Here is a 25,721-nt window from a genome sequence, read left to right as displayed (position 1 = left end):
AAAAGATTTACAAGAATGGTTCTAGGGATGAGGAACTTCAGTAACGGGGATAGATTGGAGAAGCTAGACTGTTCTCCTTGGAGAAGAAAAGATTAAGAAGAGATTTGATAGAGGTGTTCAACATCATGAGGGGTCTGGACAGAGTGGATAGGGAGAAACTGTTCCTATATATAATAAAAGCAAAATACTGCAGATGCTGGAAATCTGAAATAAAAACAATAAATGCCAGAAATACTCAGCAGGTCTGGCAGCTTCTGTGGAGAGAGAAGCAGAGTTAACGTTTTTTAGGTCAGTGACCTTTCATCAGAAACTGTTCCTGTTGGCGGAAGGATCGAGAACCAGAGGACACTCATTTAATGTAATTGGCAAAAGAAGCAATGGTGACATAAGGAGAAACTTTATTTAAGCAGTGAGTGGTTAGAATGTGGAATGCACTGCCAGAGAGAGTGCTGGAGGCAGATTCAATTGTGGCTTTCAGAAGGGAATTGGATATATACCTGAAACAAACGGCAGGGGAGTGGGACTAGGTAAGACCTCCACTCCTCTGCCCGCCCCCATATAGTGACTCTCCAGACCGTCCCCGTCCAACCTTCACACCCGGCTGGCCCCACCTCCACACACCACCACGCCGCCGCCCCCCCCCCCCCAACCGCCCCCAGACTGCAGCCCTGTCCACACTTCCCAACAACCCCCACCTCCCGGCCCGTCCCAACTCCCCACCCCTGGCCTAGCCCCACCCCCTCCCACTCCCAGCCCTGCCCACACCCCCTCCCCCAGCTCCAACACCCCCCCAAACCCCCAGCCTAGCCACCCCCAGCCCCATACCCCCCTCCTGGCCTAACCCCCACCCCCACCTGCCCTCCACTGGCCCCACCCCATGCTCCTGGACCTGCCCCCTGGCCTAGCCCCACCCCTCACTCCTGGCCCCTGCCCTCCACTGGCCCCACCCCATGCTCCCGGACCCGCCCCCTGGCCTAGCCCCACCCCTCACTCCCGGCCCCTCCCTGCTCCCCTCCCCCTGGCCTAGCCCCTCCCCTCCACTGGCCCCACCCCCTGACCTAGCCCCTCCTCTCCCTCCCGGCCCCTCCCCTCCACTGGCCCCTCCCCCTGACCTAGCCCCTCCCCTCCCTCCCGGCCCCTCCCCTCCACTGGCCCCTCCCCCTGACCGGCCCAGGTGCAGCCTGACGTCAAGTTCCGGGAGGCGGTGAAGGTTTCTGTTTCCCCGGGAGAAGCGACGCGCGGGGAAGTTTCAGAGCGGCTCCGGCCGACACCATGCGGGACCTCAAGGAGAAAACGGCGGCCATCGTGGATCGGCTCTTCGAGGATGAGGAAGATTCACAGAACTCGCTGGAGACGGACGGTGGAAACTCAGGTATGGACGGAGCAGAGCCCCGGGCACTGGGCCCCGGGCCCTGGGATAGTTACCGGCAGGTTAACCCGCCGGCGCCCAGTCTCCTCTTCCCGGAGCACAGGGAGCGTCTCCAAACCTTGATCCCAATTGGAGAGTCTCCCAATGTCCCATCCTCCCCCGCACAGTCTCTCATCTCCAAATCCCACTCTCTGGCCGGGGAGCGAGTCCAAATATTCACCCCTCAGCTGGGGAGAGTCTCCAAAACCGCCCCCTCCCTAACACTGGCCCAGGTAACTTGTCCAAACCTCCCCCACTGGGTCAAACTCCCTTGCTAACAGCACTGTGGGTGTCCCTACCTCACATGGACTGCAGTGGTTCAAGAAGGAGCTCACCACCACCTTCTCAAGGGCAATTGGGAATGGGCAATAAGTTTCTGGCATAGCTAGTGATGCTCGCACCCCATGAACCATTAAACAAAAAACTCCACCCCCCACCCCTCCCCAAACATTGATCCAGGGAGCCTTTTCAAACCTTCTCCCCCTGCCCAGGAAGCGATTCCAAGCATTTTCCCTTGCCCCTGGGGAGCATCTCCGAGCCATCCCCATCTCTCCCCAGGAGCGTCTCAGAACGTGACCATCCCCTGCTGCCCTGGGGAGCCTTCCTAAATCTTCCTCATGGCAGTCAGAAGATTATGGGTTATTAAAAACACTCTTAACAGCAGAGTAGAGCTTCGGCCTCTACGCTACCACATCTATTTGCAGCCACCTTCACCTCGAGGACGTGTGATGCAATGCAATGAAAGAGTGTCTGCAAAAGCTCTGTCTGAAATACTTCATCCATCTCTCATGTTTGATGGATTCCATAATCAAAATGCAATAGCAGATACCTTGACCTTGCAATGCTCTCCACCGGCCTTTGGAGCCACATACAATTTGCCTCAGTGACAAGGATAATCCAGGAAATTATAGGCAGGTGAGCCTTATGTCAGTGGTAGGAAAATTATTAGAGGATTCTTCGGGACAGGATTTACTCCCATTTGGAAACAAATGAACTTATTAGCGAGAGGCAGCATGGTTTTGTGAAGGGGAGGTTGTGTCTCACTAACTTGATTGAGTTTTTGGAGGAAGTGACGAAGATGATTGATGAAGGAAGGGCAGTGGATATTGTCTATTTGGACTTCAGTAAAGCCTTTGACAAGGTCCCTCATGGCAGACTGTTAAAAAAGGTGAAGTCACACGGGATCAGAGGTGAGCTGGCAAGATGGATACAGAACTGGCTCAGTCATAGAAGACAGAGGGTAGCAGTGGAAGGGTGCTTTTCTGAATGGAGGGCTGTGACTAGTGGTGTTCCCCAGGGATCAGTGCTGGGACCTTTGCTGTTCGTAGTATATATAAATGATTTGGAGGAAAATGTAGCTGGTCTGATTAGTAAGTTTGCGGATGACACAAAGGTTGGTGGAGTTGCGGATAGTGATGAAGATTGTCAGAGGAATACAGCAGGATATAGATCAGTTGGAGACTTGGGCGGAGAAATGGCAGATGGAGTTTAATCCGGACAAATGTGAGGTAATGCATTTAAGATCTAATACAGGTGGGAAGTATACAGTAAATGGCAGAACCCTTAGGAGTATTGACAGGCAGAGAGATCTGGGTGTACAGGTCCACAGGTCACTGAAAGTGGCAACACATGTGGATAAGGGAGTCAAGAAGGCATACGGCATGCTTGCCTTCATTGGTCGGGGCATAGAGTATAAAAATTGGCAAGTCGTGCTGCAGCTGTACAGAACCTTAGTTAGGCCACACTTAGAATATTGCGTGCAATTCTGGTCGCCACACTGCCAGAAGGACGTGGAGGCTTTGGAGAGGGTACAGAAGAGGTTTACCAGGATGTAGCCTGGTCTGGAGGGTATTGGTTATGAGGAGAGGCTGGATAAACTCGGATTGTTTTCACTGGAACGACGGAGGTGGAGGGGCGACATGATGGAGGTTTACAAAGTTATGAGTGGCATGGACAGAGTGGATAGTCAGAAGCTTTTTCCCAGGGTGGAAGAGTCAGTTACTGGGGGACATAGGTTTAAGGTGTGAGGGGATGTGCGAGGCAAGTTCTTTACACAGAGGGTGGTGAGTGCCTGGAACTTGCTGCTGGGGGAGGTGGTGGAAGCAGGTACGATAGCGACATTTAAGAGGCATCTTGACACATACATAAATAGGATGGGAATAGAGGGATACGGTCCCCGGAAGTGCAGAAGGTTTTAGTTTAGACAGGCATCAAGATCGGCGCAGGTTTGGCGGGCCGAATGGCCTGTTCCTGTGCTGTACTGTTCTTTGTTCTTTGACTGCATTGTTTTGATTGACAACTCCCTCCATGGAGTTGTCACCTGCATTTTTACTTGAGGGTGGTCCTCAGTGTTAAATAAGGCCTTTTTTTGGGGCGTATCTCATGTAACAGGAACGCTAGCTCAGTATCAAAGAGAGCCGTGTTGCTCACTTGTCTCTGCTGTGCCATTGAGAACAGTTAGCCCACTTTTATTGGAACTGCAGCTCTTTAAGAGCTGCTTCCTCACCTAATAAAAGGCAATGTTCTATGTACACACACAAATAGATCTATCTTGTATGCACAAAGTCCTTTATATACATATATATCACAAACACATTGTACACTTGCACTATTTTTATATATACAGACGCTTAGATTGCATTATCCATTCTGGAAATTAACCATTGCAAACATCCAGTTGGGGCAGACTAATTGGAAACCAGTTTGCAACTCAGGATAATGAAATGTGAAGCAGAATCCACACACCCAGTGAACATGAAAAAAAATAGCCACTGCTGTATCTTACCGCCTCCTTCTTTGGCCTCCTTGTCTCGAGAGACAATGGGTAAGCGCCTGGAGATGGTCAGTGGTTTGTGAAGCAGCGCCTGGAGTGGTTATAAAGGCCAATTCTAGAGTGACAGACTCTTCCACAGGCGCTGCAGATAAAATTGGTTGTTGGGGCTGTTACACAGTTGGCTCTCTCTTTGCGCTTCTGTCTTTTTTCCTACCAACAGCTAAGTCTCTTCGACTCGCCCTCTTTAGCCCTGCCTTAATGGCTGTCCGCCAGCTCTGGCGATCACTGGCAACTGACTCCCACGACTTGTGGTCAATGTCACAGGACTTCATGTCGCGTTTGCAGACGTCTTTAAAGCGGAGACATGGACAGCCGGTGGGTCTGATGCCAGTGACGAGCTCGCTGTACAATGTGTCCTTGGGGATCCTGCCATCTTCCATGCAGCTCACATGGCCAAGCCATCTCAAGCGCCGCTGGCTCAGTAGGGTGTATATGCTGGGGATGTTGGCCGCCTCGAGGACTTCTGTGTTGGAGATACGGTCCTGCCACCTGATGCCAAGGATTCTCCGGAGGCAGCAAAGATGGAATGAATTGAGATGTCGCTCTTGGCTGTTTTGTGAACACTTTTGTGTTCTGTGTCAGTGCGCCATTTTCCCACACTCTCTTGGCCAGTCTGGACATAGCAGCGGATGCCTTTCCCATGCGCTTGTTGATTTCTGCATTGAGAGACAGGTTACTGGTGATAGTTGAGCCTAGGTAGGTGAACTCTTGAACCACTTCCAGAGCGTGGTCGCTGATATTGATGGATGGAGCATTTCTGACGTCCTGTCCCATGATGTTCGTTTTCTTGAGACTGATGGTTAGGCCAAATTCATTGCAGGCAGCCGCAATCCTGTCGATGAGTCTCTGCAGACACTCTTCTGTGTGGGATGTTAATGCAGCATCGTCAGCAAAGAGGAGTTCCCTGATGAGGACTTTCCGTACTTTGGTCTTCGCTCTTAGACGTGCAAGGTTGAACAGCCTGCCATTTGATCTTGTGTGGAGGAAATTCCTTCTTCTGAAGACTTGAACGCATGTGAGAGCAGCAGGGAGAAGAAGATCCCAAACAGTGTAGGTGCGAGAACACAGCCCTGTTTCACACCACTCAGGATAGGAAAGGGGTCTGATGAGGCACCGCTATGCTGAATTGTGCCTTTCATATTGTCATGGAATGAGGTGATGATTAGTAGCTTTGGTGGACAACCGATCTTTGCTAGTAGTCTGAAGAGACCATGTCTGCTGACGAGGTCAGAGGCTTTGGTGAGATCTATGAAAGCAATGTAGAGGGGCATCTGTTGTTCGCGGCATTTCTCCTGTAGCTGGCGAAGGGAGAACAGCATGTCAATGGTGGATCTCTCTGCTCAAAAGCCACACTGTGCCTCAGGGTAGACAGGCTCAGCCAGCTTCTGGAGCCTGTTTAAAGCGACTCGAGTGAAGACTTTCCCCACTATGCTGAGCAGGGAGATTCCACGTAGTTGTTGCAGTCACCACGGTCACCCTTGTTCTTGTAGAGGGTGATGATATTGGCATCGCGCATGTCCTGTGGTACTGCTCCCTCGTCCTAGCACAGGCAAAGCAGTTCATGTAGTGCTGAGAGTATAGCAGGCTTAGCACTCTTGATTATTTCAGGGGTAATGTCGTCCTTCCAAGGGGCTTTTCCGCTGGCTAGAGAATCAATGGCATCACTGAGTTCCGATTTTGTTGGCTATTCGTCCAGCTCATCTGTGACTGGCAGAGACTGGGCTGCATTGAGGGCGGTCTCAGTGACAACATTTTCCCTGGAGTACAGTTCTAGGTAGTGCTCCACCCAGCGGTCCATTTGCTTGCGTTGGTCAGTGATTGTGTTCCCTGATTTAGATCTGGGGGGTGGGGTTGCGATCTTCTTGATCGTTGGCCAATCACGTAATCTCGCTGTTATAAAATGTCTCAAGATTACGGTAGATACTCTCTGTGCTCTCAAAGCAGTAGACCCCAGTAAAGCCAAGGTACCATCTGAGAGCTTTCACTATGTTTAGGAATATCAGAGCAGCTCTGCATAGCACTCTAGTCAGGGAAAGGAAAACTAAACACTTGAGTCCCACGGCCAGGTGCACTGTGAAGGAAGAAAGTGAAGCATCGCAAAAATGCGATCCAGAAAAAGACAAAAGCAGGAGGACAGGGTAGAAGGGAGAGATGCAGTGATTCTACCAGGGCTCATTTGCCTGTCTCTTGTACTTATTTATACTTTGCTGTGAGTGGATGCCTCAGGAGTATGGCTCATAATTGAGGATTTTACCCAAAAGCTCATCCAGTGGTGTCAGCCTTATGGGCATTGGGACTGTCCAGGAAGGATGCGGAAAACAGTCGTGTACTGCACTTCTCCCCCTGCCCAAACACCCACCACTTTAAAGGACTCGAATTCCTTGTGTCTTGGTGACACTGACAGCCCTGTGGATTCTAGTTCTGTCATGGGAGGAGCCTAGTTAAGATTCTTACGGGCAACAAATGCTGGTCTCGCCAGCAACAACCAAATCCAGTGAATGAATAATAAAAAAAAATCTCCAGGATTCCTTTTGGTGAATCAATTCAATGAGTGAAATCCCAAGTCAAGATGCCAACCCACTCGCTTTCAAAATGGACAGTCTGATTGCCTAGCAATTATTTTGGAGATCGCAGTCTGGGCATTCAGAGGCTGGCTTTTCTCTGTACTGGTAGATCCATCCCTTCACCTACAAACCAGAAATACTGAACATAGTAATCTGCAGCCAGAAATTACAAATGACTCAGGAGGTGGAATGGAAAGGATTTGAGAGTGAGAGATGAGCAGTATCAGCGATGAGTGACTGAGATGGTCATGCATAGTGACGGAACAATTGACTTGGGTAACACCACTTGGTGGGAAAGACGCAAGATTTAACATGGCAGTATGTTATGGAAGAGGGCTTGACTTAGGCACCAGGGCCTTATACAGAGATATTTAGAAACAGAAAGCATTTCCTTTTTGATACATTTGAATCTAATGTGGTGTTAGGACACAGAATTAGTATTGAAATAGTAAAAAAAAAAAATTGTTACGGCCAGGTGGGTGATGGCATGACTTGTTCCCGCTGTTCACCTCCCAACTGACCACAGCAACTGCTTTTGTCATTAGGGTTTTAACCCCTTGTGTTTTATTTGTGAAATAAACAGAGACCGTTTTTGTAGGTTAAAAACAGAAAATTAACTATTTATTGAAGAATATTCATTCCCAGACTGATCGCAACCACACCCACGCTCTCATTCACTCGCACACCTGCACACACACAAGAATAAAGAGCGAAAAAGGGTAAGTGGGTTTTCTGGGTTCAAGATAAATCTGTTGAATCTTCTCGGAGGCCCGTTTTTCTTTTAAAGTTGCAGGCTTGGTATTAGTAGTTTTATGGTGGTTAAGACTTCAGTCTGGAGGTGGTGGGCCACTTTCAGTTCTCTGATGCACTAAGTTGAAGTACAGAATTCACAGCAGGGCTCCTTTCTGTGATGTTCTTAAGATCTCTCTCCCTCTGTCCAGAGAGCTGCCTTTTAAAGTAAAAATCTCTCTCATTAACTTCTGTTAGGAGATACATGGCCCCATCCTATGGTGACCACATACTGGCACACCTTTGTTTCAGGAGAACCCATTCAATTCAGGAACGTCTCTTGATGGTTTCAGGATGGGTGTAATTGACACCTTTTATCTTGGAATGTATCCTTTTGTCTTTAACTGACAGCGAAACGGTTTGAATATACAGACCAAGTCAGTCCGACCTTCAGTGGCCATTTTGCAGCACATTGTCCACTTTTTAAAGGAAAAGTCAATTTTTTATAACTCTTCAGTTCTGTATTTTCTTTGGTGCGCTTCTTATGAGTGTGACTCCTCCCCCAAAAGGAAAAACAATGAAATTCTTTGGCTTTCATTTTTATGCTTTTTCTTTGGTTTAGAACGAAAGAGAAAAGGTATAGGGTCGTACCATTTTGCACTCATGACACCCACACCTCAATCTTACAATCGCTACGGCTGGCATTGTCTGTAACAACCATTTCTTGTTCAACATCTTGTTTTACATCATCCTTTCTTTGGATGAGGCACAATTATAATTGAATTTCCTTTTTGGGCATTGAAATTTTGCCCCAGAAAAGCTTCAGTTTAGAACATGTGTTTTCTATCCGTTTCCTACTTTTAAATCCCAGTTATATGGTGTTGAACGGGGTTGGATTTCTCTAGCATCTAATTGCAGTGCTTTGGGAGACAGCTGGAGAGACATCTTCTCTGTCTCAAGGTTTGTAATATGCAGATTTTCGTTACTGCATTGTTCCTAACTGTTGAATCTGATTTGCTAGGTTCGGTTAGCTTTGGATTTAGAACCTGACCCTTTGATTATTCAGTGGGCACATCTACACTGACCTCACTTTTAGTTTTTTTGTGGCTTTCACAAGTGTTGTTTCTCTTAGGGAATTTTACCTTCCCTTTTCCATTTACTTTGGGGGTGTTTTCTCCCCCAATCTGTCCCATGTCTTCTGGGACACCACTGCTCACAGGTGGCTGTCCAGTTTCGGCTGCACTCCCCTATGGCACATCAGCGAGGTGAGGCATCTCTGTCACTCTTGGCTTGCCTATTTGGGAACTTTGTTTGTCCCTGTTTCAGTCTTCAGAGGTTCTGGTAACCATACCTCTGGTGCTTTCCCTTCAACCTCTGTTGCTTTTATCTCAGCTCCTTTACTTTCCTCTGGCTCTGTCTTGGCCTCTTTACATTCTATAATCTTTAATCTTTACTGGCTCTATCGCCTCCTGCAGCTGTGCAGAATTTTGCTTGTTACCCTCAGTTTTCCCAATCTCTATGGGCTGTCCTGGACCCTCTGGAAACAATACCGTGCTTCCTGCCAAGTCATTGCCCCACGATAGGTCTACCCTCTGTATTGGAAAGCTCGGAATGACCCCGACTGTCACTACCCTGGTGACCAGCTTACTCTGCAGGTAAACTTTAACTAAGGGAACCTTCAGACCTTTGCCAGTAAGCCCTTTTACCAATACTGCTTTGTTTGTTCTGCTTTCGGGTGGCATTTTTGTAAACTTTGCTACGAGTAGTGTTTCAAAACAACTGGTATCCCTGAGGGTGGTTATCATTTTGCCTAGTGCCTGGGATATAAAAGGAGTAATTTTCCCTTTTTCCTAAAAGTTTCTGTAGGTATTCTGATCCTGGGTTATATTGGAGCACATGCTCACTACTTTCATAGCTACAGACACTCTTGACGACAGTGCCTCCTGTTGTTTTTTTTTGGGATACCAACAATTTGCTTTGACATGCCCAGATTTCCCACATTTGAAAACACACCGGGCAGGCCCCTACTGGTTTATCCCCTAGGTTTCTTGTTTTGAAAGTTAGAGACTGATCTGGTTTTCCTTTCCTACTCTCCTTTTCTTTCGACCCCATTTTTGCTTAATTTGCATCCCTTCTATCTCTCCCAAGCCTGTAAGAATTACTAGACCCAAATTTATTCTGAGTTAGGGGTCTGTGTATTAATTCATAGTCATCGGCCATTTCTGTTGCTTCTGTTACCTTTGTACCTCTTTGCTGTTCAATATGGGTTTTTTATATTAACTGAGATGGTATTTTTAAATTCTTCCAGCAACATCACTTCTCTCAAATTCTAGCGTGACAGATTGTATCCAGCAATCGAAAGCTATATGTTTAATTCTTTCAAATTCGGTGCAGATCTGGGCGGATCTTTTCCTAGTGTGTCTAAATTTCTGTTAATAGGCTTTGGGTACTAACTCGAATGCATTTAGAATGGCTGTTTTAGTTTGTTCATAGCCAGAGGAACTCTTCTGATACGAGAGTAAAAGCTGCACGAGCCCTACCCCTAACTCACTTTGTAAGAGGAGAGTCCAATATTATTTTGGCCATTTTAGCCTGATAGCTATTTTCTCAAAGGAGATGAAATATGACTCAACCTCCTCCTCATTAAGTTTTGGCACTAATCATGAGTGTCTCAATACATCGAAGTTTTGCTCTGAATTGGACATAAGTTTTGAGTGGCCGGTGGCATTTTCATCTTGAGCTCTTAGCCTTTCTAACTTGACCTGTTTTGCCTCATTTTCCTTCTGAAACTACATCTCTTTTTTCAATTGCAACTGTATTTCTTCCCATTTCAACTGTAACTGGATTCTAGCCAGAGCTACTTTTTTAGACTCTGATTCCAGGCTTTCTTCTTTTGGTTCAGGTTTATGTTTAAAATGGTTGGCTAAACTCTTCACCATTTCAGGTTTCTTTGCTTTTTGTTAAAAAGTGACTCCCACCTCAGTAGCTAAGGTTTTTGAATCTTAAATACTTAATTTATTTAACTTATCATGGGATATGTCTCCCTGCTCTACAAACTCTTCAGCATTAAATGAAAAGTGACTCCCACCTCAGTAGCTAAGGTTTTTGAATCTTAAATACTTAATTTATTTAACTTATCATGGGATATGTCTCCCTGCTCTACAAACTCTTCAGCATTAAATGAAAAGTGACTCCCACCTCAGTAGCTAAGGTTTTTGAATCTTAAATACTTAATTTATTTAACTTATCATGGGATATGTCTCCCTGCTCTACAAACTCTTCAGCATTAAATGCGGCCATCTCTTTTGTTTCTGGCACCGTAGAGAAAAAAAAACAGAACAATACAAGAAAACCTGTTTGTTTATTTTTCCACAACTTTAGAGGTTAGTTTTCCTCCCCTTTCCAAATGTTTTGTTTAATCTGATAGTTCAGATCCTGGCTTTGAGCCCCCAATTTGTTCTGGCTGGGTGGGTGATGTGGGTGGTAACTTGTTCCCACTGTTCACCTCCCAACTGACCACAGCAAGTGACTTTGTTACAAGAGTTTTAACCCCCTTGTGTTTTATTTGTCAAATAAATAGTGACAGGTTTTCTTGCAGGTTTATAAGAGAAAGTTATCTATTGAACAATATTCATGCAGAATCAGGTATTGGGTATTTCAGTGACTGTAGAATTACTGCTCATTCACAGTCCTAATTATATTTAGTGGTGATACTGAAATCTTAAAATAATTCCTTTTTGTGGAATTCATTCTTGCAGATTTGTCCTTTTGAGATTTGACTTCTGAAATGAATCTTACTTGAGTACAGTGTAAGATGATGTTACCTTGATGCCTTGTGTGGAGCGTAAACACTGGCACAGATCTGTTGGTCAAATGCCCTGTTTCTATGCTATAAATTCTGTGTAATGCAATATCTGACCCGACAGTACAGGTGTAAACTATGTGATCATTCTTTACATGTTTGCATTCTCAGACTCTGCTCGTACATTCCTACGGAGCTAGAGCATTGACTAATCATTTTCAATTTAAAAACTAAATCTAGCTGCAGGCTGGCATGGATTAACTAGGGAAAGAATACAAGAAGAGATGGCTGGACAGTACATTAGAGGAGATTTATGTGGATTAAGGATTGCAGGACAGAGGAGTCTCTGTGGATTATGCACTGAAGTTTGCTCATCTGTAAATGATTTGATTTTTTTTCTATTTTGAAAGATTACATCGTGCTAACAGCACAAAATGCCTTCTGTGAGGCTTTAAATAATTGTAAGCATCGGCAGCTGCAAGATAGATCAGCCAAAATAGTTGAGGTTACTTCAAGTTTCAATTCAAGGTTTTTATAAAACACAAACAGATTACAAAAGATAAATGTATTCAAGAAATAAAGTACTAATTGATTTAAGTATTTTTCATTTCCAAGTTGGTCAATATTTATCATAGGTTAAAGGCCTGAAAGCTTTCAGGAGTATTTCAGTGGTGCAGTGGTTAGCACCGCAGCCTCACAGCTCCAGCGACCCGGGTTCAATTCTGGGTACTGCCTGTGCGGAGTTTGCAAGTTTTCCCTGTGTCTGCGTGGGTTTTCTCCAGGTGCTCCGGTTTCCTCCCACAAGCCAAAAGACTTGCAGGTTGGTAGGTAAATTGGCCATTATAAATTGCCACTAGTATAGGTAGGTGGTAGGGAAATATAGGGACAGGTGGGGATGTGGTAGGAATATGGGATTAGTATAAATGGGTGGTTGATGGTCGGCACAGACACGGTGGGCCAAAGGGCCTGTTTCAGTGCTGTATCTCTAAACTAAACTAAACTATTACAGGTTTACAAAGTTATGAGCGGCATGGACAGAGTGGATAGTCAGAAGCTTTTTCCCAGGGTGGAAGAGTCAGTTACTAGGGGACATAGGTTTAAGGTGCGAGGGGCAAAGTTTAGAGGGGATGTGCGAGGCAAGTTTTTTTACACAGAGGGTGGTGAGTGTCTGGAACTTGCTGCCAGGGGAGGTGGTGGAAGCAGATACGATAGTGGCGTTTAAGAGACATCTTGACAAATACATGAATAGGAAAAGAATAGAGGGATATGGGCCCCGGAAGTGCAGAAGGTGTTAGTTTCGGCAGGCATCAAGATCGGCGCAGGCTTGGAGGGCCGAATGGCCTGTTCCTGTGCTGTACTGTTCTTTGTTCTTTGAAATGGTCGCAACCGCACATACACAAGCATTCACTCGTGGTGCACACACAAGGATAGATAGATGGAGAGGAAAAGGGTAAGTGGTTTGAAGTAGGTGGGTTATCGGTGTTCACGGTAAACCTGTTGAATCTTCTTGGACGACAGTTTCTCTTTTAAAGTTGCAGGCCTGGGTGTTAAAATGAGTTACAGAAGCGAGGAGAGGATTGTGTTTCTGAACAAATTTTGTGCTTTGCATTGCAGAGGATGAGGAAATCCTGAACATAGCTCGATGTCTGCGGAAGCTTGGGGATGAGTACAATGAAGTACTTCAGCCGCATGTGAAGGATCTTAAATTACATGAGCTGGTAAAGGATCAGGTATGTAAAGCTTCTTTGGAATTACATGTGGAACCTTGATAGATACAGAAAGTTCTGATGTGTTTTGAACATATAAGAACCAGTAGCTATGAGTACAGTTTGATCGCAGCTCAATGGTATCTTGATTGCAGGCTGCTGGGGTGGTCTGACTTGCCTTGTAAGCATTAACTAGGTGTTGCTTCCACATCCTTTCCACATGAATCAAAGCTAGGCAACTCTCAAAAGTTGATCATCAGTTTCAGCAAAACTGACACTTCAGGGTGGACCCAATTATAAACATGCCATGTGTGTAAGCAGATTGCAAAGCTCGTGTAACGACTTAAGTGGTCAAGATCTCTTCACTCGTTGGAGGAGAAAGAAATATCAGAATATGAAAATCTGAAGGGGAAACTGTTCTAGATGGATTCTAGGGACATGCTCCATCAAAGAAATTAAATATATCCATTAAAAATGATACATTATTGTTCATTTAAAGTACCATTTGGATTTGCATAGAGTTATTGTACCTCATCCAACTCCCCATCCTCTGTCTCACACTGTACCTCATCCGACTGCTCACCCTCTCACAGGCACTATACCCCATCCGACTCCTCACCCTCTCTCTCACACTGTACCCCATCCGCCTCCCCACCCTCTCACACTGTTTTTGTACTCCATACTTACTTGAGTACAAGGTCCCATGTGCTTTGCTAACTACTCTCAATATGTCCCATCACCTTTAAAGATCTATGCACATGACACCCCCCAGCAGTCCCCCTTTCCCTGTACACTCTTTAGAACGAGAACATTTGCCTCTCCCTATCCCTATTACCAAAATGCATCACATCATATTTGTCTGTATTAAATTCCATCTGCCCCTTGTCTGCTAGCCTATCTATGCCTTATTGCTGTTGATTGGTATCATTCTCATTGTCCTTCATTTTTCAATAAAGCTAAAAAGTCTGGATTTTGTCAGAATTATCAGAGACTTGTATAAATGAATAGTCTGCTGCTGGCCATTCCCAGGAACCATTCTACCATCATGTGAAATGCTTCAGATTGTGTACAATTATCATCCTTTTGTTTACTCATGAACATTTCAAATTACTATGGCAAAAAGTCAGATTCCATGAAATGAGAACAGAAAGTGGCAGAAATCCTCAGCAGGTCTGGCAGCGTCTGTGTAGAGAGAAGCAGAGTTAATGTTTCAGGTCCATGACCTTCTCTACCTTTCCCCCCCCGCCCCGCCCGCCTCAGCTCACCTCACACCCCCACCTCACCACATTCCCCCCCCCCCAACCTCACCACCTCCCCCCCCCCCCCCAACCTCACCACACCCCCCCAACCTCACCACACCCCCCCCCTCACCACACCCCCCCCTCACCACACCCCCCCCTCACCACACCCCCCCCCTCACCACACCCCCCCCCTCACCACACCCCCCCCTCACCACACCCCCCCCCTCACCACACCCCCCCCCTCACCACACCCCCCCCCTCACCACACCCCCCCCCTCACCACACCCCCCCCCCTCACCACACCCCCCCCCTCACCACACCCCCCCCTCACCACACCCCCCCCCTCACCACACCCCCCCCCTCACCACACCCCCCCCCTCACCACACCCCCCCCCCTCACCACACCCCCCCCCTCACCACACCCCCCCCCTCACCACACCCCCCCCCTCACCACACCCCCCCCCTCACCACACCCCCCCCCTCACCACACCCCCCCCCTCACCACACCCCCCCCCTCACCACACCCCCCCCCTCACCACACCCCCCCCCTCACCACACCCCCCCCCTCACCACACCCCCCCCCTCACCACACCCCCCCCCTCACCACACCCCCCCCCTCACCACACCCCCCCCCTCACCACACCCCCCCCTCACCACACCCCCCCCTCACCACACCCCCCCCCTCACCACACCCCCCCCCTCACCACACCCCCCCCCTCACCACACCCCCCCCTCACCACACCCCCCCCTTCACCACACCCCCCCCCTCACCACACCCCCCCCCTCACCACACCCCCCCCCTCACCACACCCCCCCCCTCACCACACCCCCCCCTCACCACACCCCACCCCCCCCCTCACCACACCCCCCCCCTCACCACACCCCCCCCCTCACCACACCCCCCCCCCTCACCACACCCCCCCCCTCACCACACCCCCCCCCTCACCACACCCCCCCCCCCTCACCACACCCCCCCCCCTCACCACACCCCCCCCCCCTCACCACACCCCCCCCCTCACCACACCCCCCCCCTCACCACACCCCCCCCCTCACCACACCCCCCCCCCTCACCACACCCCCCCCCTCACCACACCCCCCCCCTCACCACACCCCCCCCTCACCACACCCCCCCCTCACCACACCCCCCCCCTCACCACACCCCCCCCCTCACCACACCCCCCCCCTCACCACACCCCCCCCCTCACCACACCCCCCCCCTCACCACACCCCCCCCCTCACCACACCCCCCCCCTCACCACACCCCCCCCCTCACCACACCCCCCCCCTCACCACACCCCCCCCCTCACCACACCCCCCCCCTCACCACACCCCCCCCCTCACCACACCCCCCCCCTCACCACACCCCCCCCCTCACCACACCCCCCCCCTCACCACACCCCCCCCCTCACCACACCCCCCCCCCCTCACCACACCCCCCCCCTCACCACACCCCCCCCCTCACCACACCCCCCCCCTCACCACACCCCCCCCCTCACCACACCCCCCCCCCTCACCACACCCCCCCCCTCACCACACCCCCCCCCTCACCACACCCCCCCCCTCACCACACCCCCCCCCTCACCACACCCCCCCCCTCACCACACCCCCCCCCTCACCACACCCCCCCCCTCACCACACCCCCCCCCTCACCACACCCCCCCCCTCACCACACCCCCCCCTCACCACACCCCCCCCTCACCACACCCCCCCCTCACCACACCCCCCCCTCACCACACCCCCCCCTCACCACACCCCCCCCTCACCACACCCCCCCCTCACCACACCCCCCCCTCACCACACCCCCCCCTCACCACACCCCCCCCTCACCACACCCCCCCCCCTCACCACACCCCCCCCCCTCACCACACCCCCCCCCCTCACCACACCCCCCCCCTCACCACACCCCCCCCCTCACCACACCTCCCCCCTCACCACACCTCCCCCCTCACCACACCTCCCCCCTCACCACACCTCCCCCCTCACCACACCTCCCCCCTCACCACACCCCCCCCTCACCACACCCCCCCCTCACCACACCCCCCCCTCACCACACCCCCCCCTCACCAATCCCCCCCCTCACCAATCCCCCCCCTCACCAATCCCCCCCCTCACCAATCCCCCCCCTCACCAATCCCCCCCCTCACCGCATCCCCCCCCTCACCGCATCCCCCCCCCTCACCGCATCCCCCCCCCTCACCGCATCCCCCCCCCCTCACCGCATCCCCCCCCCCTCACCGCATCCCCCCCCCCTCACCGCATCCCCCCCCCCTCACCGCATCCCCCCCCCCTCACCGCATCCCCCCCCCCTCACCGCATCCCCCCCCCCTCACCGCATCCCCCCCCCCTCACCGCATCCCCCCCCCCCTCACCGCATCCCCCCCCCCTCACCGCATCCCCCCCCCCTCACCGCATCCCCCCCCCTCACCGCATCCCCCCCCCCCCTCACCGCATCCCCCCCCCCCTCACCGCATCCCCCCCCCCTCACCGCATCCCCCCCCCCCTCACCGCATCCCCCCCCCCCCTCACCGCATCCCCCCCCCCCTCACCGCATCCCCCCCCCCCTCACCGCATCCCCCCCCCTCACCGCATCCCCCCCCCCTCACCGCATCCCCCCCCCTCACCGCATTTTCCCCCCCCCCACCTCACCGCATCCCCTCCCCCCACCTCCCCCCACCTCCTCCCCCCCCCGTGCTTTTCTGAAACTTTTCCCATTTCTTCCTTCTATATAAATGGTCTCCCTGTGCATCCATTCTTTACTCCTTACTCAGGTAGGATGCTCCAAATCCTCCAGGTTCCTTTAGTCAAGTATTTGCTGCAAATATATATTTCATGTTGAAGGGAAAGCAAAACAAAAACACAAGTCAGCACAATAAAATAAAAAGGAAAATACACATCAAAAGTGCGTGGGGAAAAGCAGAGAGAAAATTGGAGAGCCTAATTAATATGAAGGCAAGTCTATTTTTCAGGAATAGAAGAGCTAGTTAAAGATTATCAAGAAATTACCCTAGATATCTCTTCATATCTAGGATGGTTTAGCTGTGCGGAGATCTATTGTTTGTTTTGATTAACACGTTAAAAGCAATTTCTGATGTTCCTTGCAGGTTTCTAATGTATTTTCTGGCATGGTGACTCAGCTATGTAGCAAACCTGAACTGCAGACACATCTGGAACAGCTGGGTCCCGAGATGAAGCTTCTGCAAATTGCTGTCGTTCTGGGAAAAGAGATTACTAAGGAAGTGCCTAGTCTGCTTCCTACAGTCAAGGTTGCCATGGTAAACTTCTTCAATACACAACTGCTGAGCTGGGTTCAAAGTTCAGGAGGATGGGTAAGTACAGTGTCCAATACAGTGGTTGCGGGAGTTACTTTTTAAAGGGTGTTTCGTAGGAACTATTCTACTAACCTAATCCCATTTTCCAGCACTTGGCCCGTAGCCTTGTATGTTATGGCGTTTCAAGTGCTCATCTAAATACTTCAATGTTGTGAGGGTTCCAGCCGCTACCACCTCTTCAGGCAGTGTGTTCCAGATTCCAGCCACCCTCTGGGTGAAAAACTTTTTCCTCAAATCCCCCCTAAACTTCCTGCCCCTTAACTTAAATCTGTGCCCCCTAGTCATTGACCCCTCCGCTAGGGGAAAACATTTCTTCCTATCTAACCCATCAATGCCCCTCATAATTTTGTATACCTCTATCATGTCCCCTCTCAGCCTTCTCTGCTCTAAGGAAAACAACCCTAGCCTTTTCAGTCTCTCTTCATAGCTGAAATGCTCCAGCCCAGGCAACATCCTGCTGAATCTCCTCTGCAGCCTGTCCAGTGCAGTCACATCCTTCCTATAGCGTGGTGCCCAGAACTGTACAGTACTCCAGCTGTGGCCTAACTAGCGTTTTATACATAGCTCTATCATAACCTCCCTGCTCTTATATTCTGTGCCTCGGCTGATAAAGGCAAGTATACCATATGCCTTCCTAACCACCTTATCTACTTGTGCTGCTGCCTTCGGTGATCTGTGGACAAGTACACCTCGGACCTTCTGTACTTCCTAGGGTCCTACCATCCATTGTATATTCCCTTGCCTTGATAGTCCTCCCAAAATGCATCACCTCACACTTCTCGGGATTAAATTCCATTTGCCACTGCTCCACCCATCTTACCAGCCCATCTATATCATCCTGTAATCTAAGGCTTTCCTCCCCACTGTTCATGACACCACCAATTTTTGTGTCATCTGCGAACTTATCGTACCTCACGTCTAAATCATTAATGTACACTACAAAAAGCAAAGGTCCCAGCACCGATCCCTGTGGTACACCACTGGTCACAGGCTTCCACTTGCAAAAACAACCCTTGACCATCACCCTCTGCCTCCTGCCGCTAAGCCAATTTTGGATCCACTTTTTCAAATTGCCCTGGATGCCATGGGCTCTTACCTTCTTAACCAATCTCCCATGTGGGACCTTACCAAATGCCTTACTGAAGTCCATGTAGACGACATCAACTGCTTTACCCTCATCTACACAGTGTCTTCGGAAAGAAGAGATAAAACTAAAGAAGGGCATCAGAGATTGCACAGTAATTCAGAAGATGTCACATTCCCTGATTCACTGTATACCAAGTGATTAAATGAGAAGGCTATGGGGAGAGAGCGGGACATTGTGATTCATTTTAGATTGATACAGGGCTGTGGGGAGAGAGCAGGTCAGTGTTATTTTTGGGATTGATAAAGGGCTAGAGAAAAATAGCAGCACCGTGATTAGTTTTGGGATTGGTACAAGGCTATGGGTGGAGAGCAGGACAGTGTGATGACTTTTGGGATTAATACAATGCTTATGGGTAGAGGATTGTTTTACATTGATCTCCTGTACTGTGAATTTCTATGGTTGTAAGATTTTCCAAGTATCTGCAGTCCTGTAGATTCTGCAAAATAAGCAGAGAGCATCAAACTCGAGCCAGGTATTGTGATTGCACTAGGTTTATATCTGGAATAACTCACTGAAGGGCTGAAATGCACCTTTAGGATGGTGGTGGAAGGATTTGGAGATGGAAAGGTTAAAGGACACCTAGCGGGGTTAAGGGTAAGATTCGGAAACAGAGTGGACTGCTGAGAATTGTTCTGCTCTCTGCCTAGCCTAAAGTAGGGTGCAGTTGGTCTTGAATTAGTGATGGTTTTCAATCCTCGTCAAGGCCAAGTCTCAACCGTGCCCACATAGCTGACTGTGCAAATTAAACAAATACCAAACATTTCATTTCTGCTCCACAATGACAGGGTAGTTGGGCTAAATCATGTAGGAATAGCTAGGGAACTATACAAGTTTAAATAAGAAAATTTGACTGGAATTTCTTGTGACCTGTATCTATAATCAGATTTTTGATATTTCTTTTCAGGAGAATCTCTGGTGACCTGTGCCCACACATCATAATCGGTGTCAGAGGCCTAAGAGTGGTGAAAATACCACATTAAAATACATTCCAAATACAATTTGACATTGAGCTGAAGTACATTCAACATTCCAGCTGCCACTCCACTACTTCCAGTACACCAAAATCTCTGTGAGAGTATGATGGTTACCAAGCAATTCGGCAACCTCCTTCGACAATCCCTTGCTTTTTACAGTGGCAAGGGGGTTGGCAGTCAGATGGAGATTGTGATGACATTGCCCATTTTTAGAGGTGATGCTGTTTTTCCCTTAAGGGGAACAGTTATGCACCTGTTGTACGTGCACAAGAGCAAAAAGGAAATTGAGACAGCCAGGAGTGCAACTGCTGAAAGAAAATAGGTGGCTGGGGGAAACTGGCCTTTAGCTTCTATTCACATGGAGCTATTGAATGGATGACTTGGCATGTTTGATGTCTGAATGTGTAAACTGGATTCCGCAGTGGTAAGAATTCTGAAAACTAGTTAATAAATTTAGTGTGTTTTTTTAACAAACCACTGTGTTTTTCAGGATACCGAGAATTAGCTGTTCGAAATGTGGCATATTTTGATTATGGTAAGAATTAGTCATCAGACTTCTGGTTTCCTCCAAACAGTAGATGTCGGAAAATCCAACAACCAGTTTGGTTTTGGTTTATCAGAAAGCCAGTGCCAAAGTCAAACTTTGGGCCAGCCACTAAGAGCAAGAACGATGATGGAATTACTTTTTGTAAATCAACTTATTAAAGAAACCCATCTCGTTTGCTGCATTAATTGGAAACTTAACATTACTACTGCAGCTATCAAACCACTTTCAATGTACCTCAAGAAAATTATGTGGAGTCTGAGCACATCTTGGACTCCACATCCTGCCATTTGAGGGTGCCTGTTTATGAAATCTGCAGTCTGGTGCCAGCTTAGCTTTCTGCACACAGCCTTTAAGCTTCTCTAATGTTCTTATCCCACTTCCCACCCACTCCGTGTTTCTTTGATAAATGTGAAGTGACCTTGGCTTGTTCTCAGTTAAAATCATCATCCAGTGTTAATGGCCTTGTTGCACATTAGAGGACAGTGTAATCATGCTGAATATCATTTGAATGGAATAATCAAGAATGTACAACTGAGAATGAAACACTTTACCTTGTCATTTTAAAGAATCGAATGTGCAGACTGAACACTGATGACCGTAATAAAATGTGGCTGGATTGTTACTTGTCGCAGTGTCTAAATCATTTTTAAATACTAGAAAACTGGTTCCTTTTCTCTTCAAACTCCAATCCATTTTCAGAATTTGATTTTTTTCACATTCAAAATTGTGGTTAGAAAGTAGAACTTGCTACCTCTGGGAGCAGTTGAGGCAAATGCAATTAAGGGGAAGCTAGATAAGCACGCGAAGGAAATGAATAGGCTAGGGTGACGTATTTAGATACAGGGGGGTGGGGAAGGTTTGTGTGTTGCATAGATAATTTGGGCTAGTGACCTGTTCCTGTATGGCACATTTCATGTCATTCTATGTAAAATGCCCTCCCTCAGCTTAAGGACGAGGCTGATATCATTACATTGCACCTTGCATTCACATAGCTGTTACAAAAGCCTGTGTTTTGTGGTTCTCCCTATACCTCTCTCTTCCCCCAGAATACAGCACATCACCAGTGGTGTGTAGACTGTTATATATTCAGAAATGCCATAAAATTTACAATGCATTGTCTGCAGGTATAGGCACTGAGCTTTGCATAGGCTTTGTCCTCTTGCACTGGCAGCAGTGGCTGGAGGGGAATTAGAGCAAGTGACTTCATAGTGTGAAAGACAATAACAGTTGACACAAGAGGAAAAGTGCTAGCACCGGATATACAGCCACAGCACATTAATAAGAAAAGAAAGCATACATTTTGTACCAATATCCTTTACAATAGCAAAATGTGAAGTCGTTTTCATGAAGTCGTTTTCATAAAGTCTTTCAATATCACACTCTTTCTCGAACTGCTGTTAAGACAACTTGTGGCAGAAAGGGTATTTTATTAGTGAGTCACAGGAGAGGGTGTATTAGTTCACTGTCAGTACACACAACTGTGCAAAGTCACTTTATAAATGAGACACTTATGTAGTGTTGGAAACATGCACGCTGGACAGTGTTCCCTGTAGGTGAATCGGTAACAGTAAAAACAATGCTTCCATGTCAGTGCAGTTACTAGGAGTTTAAAGTATTTTGATCTGCACAACATTAGGCTATTAGAATTACCAATATCAGGAGCAAGTTGAGGTGCTGAATTGACTAATATGGTAAAGCATCCTGGTCTTCAGTGTTTTGGTACCAAAACACATTACAATCCTTTGAAATGCTCAGTGGTGTGGTACATCAGACAGTCACTCTTCACATTTGAAAAGCAGTAAACACAGGACATTCCTATTCCCACTGCCTTCCATATCTCTTTATTGGGTATTGATGTGGAATTCAAACCAAAAAGAAATTCTCATATCAACCTACCATCTCAAAAGTTTTTTGAAATGCCTATTTCATTTAATCCAGGTTCTCAGCTGCAGCACTTCAACTGTTTCTGTACAAATTGTTGCTTGTTTACTAAAAGATATACATTTAGCTCCCACTATTGCACTTAAAGAAACACAAACACCACAGCTGAAGGTGAAAATGAGGTAATGCTGAGACTCTGGGTCTCATTCCAGGCTCCATTCTCAGCTGCTCCTCTCACTCATGGTTAGTTCTTCACTTCTCGCGAAGCACACACACCCCAGCATCGCAGCGTTGAGTTCCCATTGAAGTTACTACATCCCAGCTGTCAATGATCGGGTCATAGCATTCGATGCTACTCAGTAACGAATTCCCATCGTATCTGTCAACAATAAAGCAGAGAACTGAGAGATCCCTTACTAACCAACAAGACGATATCCAACCATAGGCTTGATGGGCCAAATGGTTTCCTTCTGTGCTGTAATGACTGACTTTGCTGTTAAAGGAAAGTGATCCTACAGTTAGAATCTTCTGTCGGGCCCCTTACAAACTGCTTCTAGTTTGAGTTCTTTGCATTATGCTCCAGTTGGAAGGATAGATAGCCCAGTCAAGAGAGTCAAGTACTTTCCCAATTAGCTGTTTGCCATTCTTGGCTTGGCTTTCCACCAGACAGCAACATCCATTCATGCAGCACCATTACTGTAGAAAACACATCCCTAGGAGCTTCAGCGGTATAATCAAAAATTCACCAAGCCAAAAGAGGAGGTATCAAGAGGGGTGACTAAAACTTTGCTCAAAGAGGTGGTTGAATGGGATTTAGTGCAGGATAGGATACAGGGAGTAGAGTTTTGTGTGATTTGAAGTTTACGAAGGATGGCAGGCTGGCCAAGAGAGTTTGTAATAGGCAAGTCTGGAGGTGAAAAAGGCAAGGTAAGGGTTTCAGCAGCAGATGAACTCAAGTAGGGGCAGGGATGAATGATATTACAGAGATGGAAGCAGGGTGTCTTTATGATCAAGGGCATATGGAGTCACAGATGGAGTATAATGTAGGAAAATGTGAAGTTGCTCACTTTGGCAGGAAGAATAAAAAAAGCAGAGTATTACTTAAATGGAGAACAACTGCAGAATTCCAAAGTGCAGAAGTCACAAAGTTAGTATGCAGGTACAGCAAATAATAAAGAAGGCTAATGGAATGCTATTCTTTATTACGAGAGGAATTGATAATAAAAGTAAGGATGTTATGCTTCAGCTATACTGGGCATTTGCGAGACCACATCACGAATAGTATGTGCAGTTTTGATCTCCTTATTTAAGGGAAGGATGTAAATACGTTGGAGGCAGTTCAAAGGAGGTTTACTAGATTGATCGCTGAGATAAGCGGGTTGTCTGATCAGGAACGGTTGGACAGACTGGGATTGTTTTCACTTGAGTTTAGAAGAGTGAGGGGAGACTTGATTCAAGTTTATAAGATCCTGAACAGTCTAGATATGGTGGATGTGGAAAGGATGTTTCCTCTTGTGGGTTAGTCCAGAACTAGGGGACACTGTTTTAAAATTAGGGATTGCCCTTTGAGAACAGATAAGGAAAAATTTTTTCTCTGAGGGTTGAGAGACTTTGGAACACTCTGCGTCAGAAGGTGGAGGAGGCAGGGTCAGTGAATATTTTTAAGGCTGAGTTAGATAGATTCTTGTTAGGCAAGGGAATCAAGGGTTATTGGGAGTAGATGGGAGTGTGGAATTCGAAACACAAACAGATCAGTCATGATCTTGGTGGAGCAGGCTTGAGGGGCTGAATGGCTTACTTTTGCTCCTAATTCGTATGCTCGTATTCAGTTCAGTTGAATTGAACAGCAAGGTTGTGAACGTCAGGTTCAGTCCACGGTAACGAGGCATCAGAGTTTGCGTTGTGGGTTGAAGACAACGGCACTCTGTGAAGTGGCTGCTCACTCCATATGATGATTTCTGTGCTAGGTTACTTTGGTTAAAGTCCAAATAGGAAGATAAACTAATGTTTGTATCTTACACACTACAGGTCAAAAGGACATTAATTTAAAAAATACCTAGGAGGTTTGATGGTATATGAGGATTGCAGTTGTTATTGTGTATGAGCACTCAGAAGACGTTTTGACGTGGGATTAAAAGAACAGTGGCAGCATGGATATCAAATTGGCTAAGGGACATTAAGCAGAAGGTAACAATAAAGAGAAAACGCCAAAAATACTCAGATCAGGTTGCATCTGTACAGTTACTGTTTCAGGTCGATGACCTTTCATCAGAACTGCAGAAAGTTCGAAATGTAATAGGTTTTAAGCAACTGAATGGAAGGGGGGGGGGGCGTGTGGTGGATGGAAAATAAAGGAAGGTCTGTGATAGGGTGGAAGACAGAAGAGATTCAATGACAAAAGAGTTGGTGGTGCAGGTCCAAAGGGAGTGGTAATGGGACCTGTAAAGAAACAAAAGATTGTGTCTGGAGGAGGTGTGAATGGCAGAATAATGAACAACTGCCGTTCAAAAGCAAAAAGAGAAAAACAAGAGTAAAAGTGAAATCTGCAAAGGAAAAGGAAACAAAATGGGGGCAGAGATTATAGTCCAAAATTGTTGAACTCAATCTCGAGTCAGAAAGGCTGTAAAATGCCTAACTGAAAGATGGTGTGCTGTTCCTTGAGCTTCACTGGAATACTGCAAGAGGCCGAGGACAGACAGGGCAATGTGAGAAGGTGGTAGAGAATTAAAATGACAGGCGATAGGAAGCTCGGGGTCACACTTTCAGATGGAACAGAAGTGATCCACAAAGTGGTCACCCAATCTACACTTGTTCTTCCCAAAGTAGCGCAGACTGCATTGTGAGCAGCGAATACAGCATACTAAATTGAAAGAAGTACATGTAAATCAATATTTCACCTGGAAGGAGTGTTTGGTGACTTGGATAGTGAGGACAGGGGGCAGGTATTGCATCTCCTGCGCTTACATGGAAAGGTGCAGTGGGACGGGGAATGGACCAAAGTGTCATGGAGGGAACAGTCCCTTCAGAATGCTGAAAGGGGAGGATACGGAAAGATGCATTTGATAGTGGGGTCAAGCTGGAGGTGGTGGAAATGGCGGAGGATGATCCGATGAATACAGAGGCTGGAGGGGTGGAATTTGAGGACAAGGGGGACCCTATCATGGTTTTGGGAGGGAGGGGAATAGGTGAAAGCAGAAGTGCAGGAGATGGAAAATGTCCTCACCTTACATCCCACCAGCCTCCACATTCAACGGATCATACTCCACCATCTCCAGCATGGCGCCACCACTAAACACATCTTCCCCGCTCCTCCCCTTTCAGCATTCCAAGGGAACCATTCCCTCCGTGACACCCTGGCCCACTTCATAACCACCTATAACACCTCCCCAGAGCACCTCGCTCAGTCCGCAAAAATGACCCTGAGCTTCCAGTCGCCTGCCATTTTAAGTCTCCACCTTGCTCTTAATGCTGACCTCTGTCCTCAGCAGCATTACAATAAGCTCAATGTAAGCTTGAGGAACAGAACCTCGTCTTTCGATTAGGCACTTCACAGCGTTCTA

General features: G+C 47.9%; 2 protein-coding genes across 7 annotated transcripts in view; one reads left to right on the top strand and one right to left on the bottom strand.

Moving 5' to 3' along the window:
- The first annotated feature begins 1,163 nt into the window (after positions 1-1,163).
- LOC137383788 (bcl-2-like protein 15) lies at positions 1,164-20,902 on the top strand. Its single transcript, XM_068056993.1, has 4 exons — positions 1,164-1,372; positions 12,951-13,066; positions 17,385-17,609; positions 19,664-20,902. The coding sequence occupies exons 1-4, from the start codon at positions 1,273-1,275 to the stop codon at positions 19,676-19,678; spliced, it is 456 nt and encodes a 151-aa protein (XP_067913094.1). The 5' UTR covers positions 1,164-1,272; the 3' UTR covers positions 19,679-20,902.
- A 785-nt stretch (positions 20,903-21,687) lies between these two features.
- Positions 21,688-25,721, bottom strand: part of klhl12 (kelch-like family member 12) — an 84,830-nt gene continuing 80,796 nt past the window's right edge. For 5 of the 6 annotated variants that reach the window (XM_068056989.1, XM_068056987.1, XM_068056986.1 and 2 more), the window contains one exon: positions 21,688-22,540. In XM_068056989.1, the coding sequence (XP_067913090.1) occupies positions 22,414-22,540 (127 nt within the window). In that variant the 3' untranslated portion in view covers positions 21,688-22,413. The remainder of the gene's footprint in view (positions 22,541-25,721) is intronic. The other variant, XM_068056991.1, reaches the window with a different exon arrangement.

This window comes from Heterodontus francisci, chromosome 25, assembly GCF_036365525.1.
Source record: "Heterodontus francisci isolate sHetFra1 chromosome 25, sHetFra1.hap1, whole genome shotgun sequence".
NCBI lineage: Eukaryota > Metazoa > Chordata > Chondrichthyes > Heterodontiformes > Heterodontidae > Heterodontus > Heterodontus francisci.
This window is presented reverse-complemented; position numbering and strand designations above follow the sequence as displayed.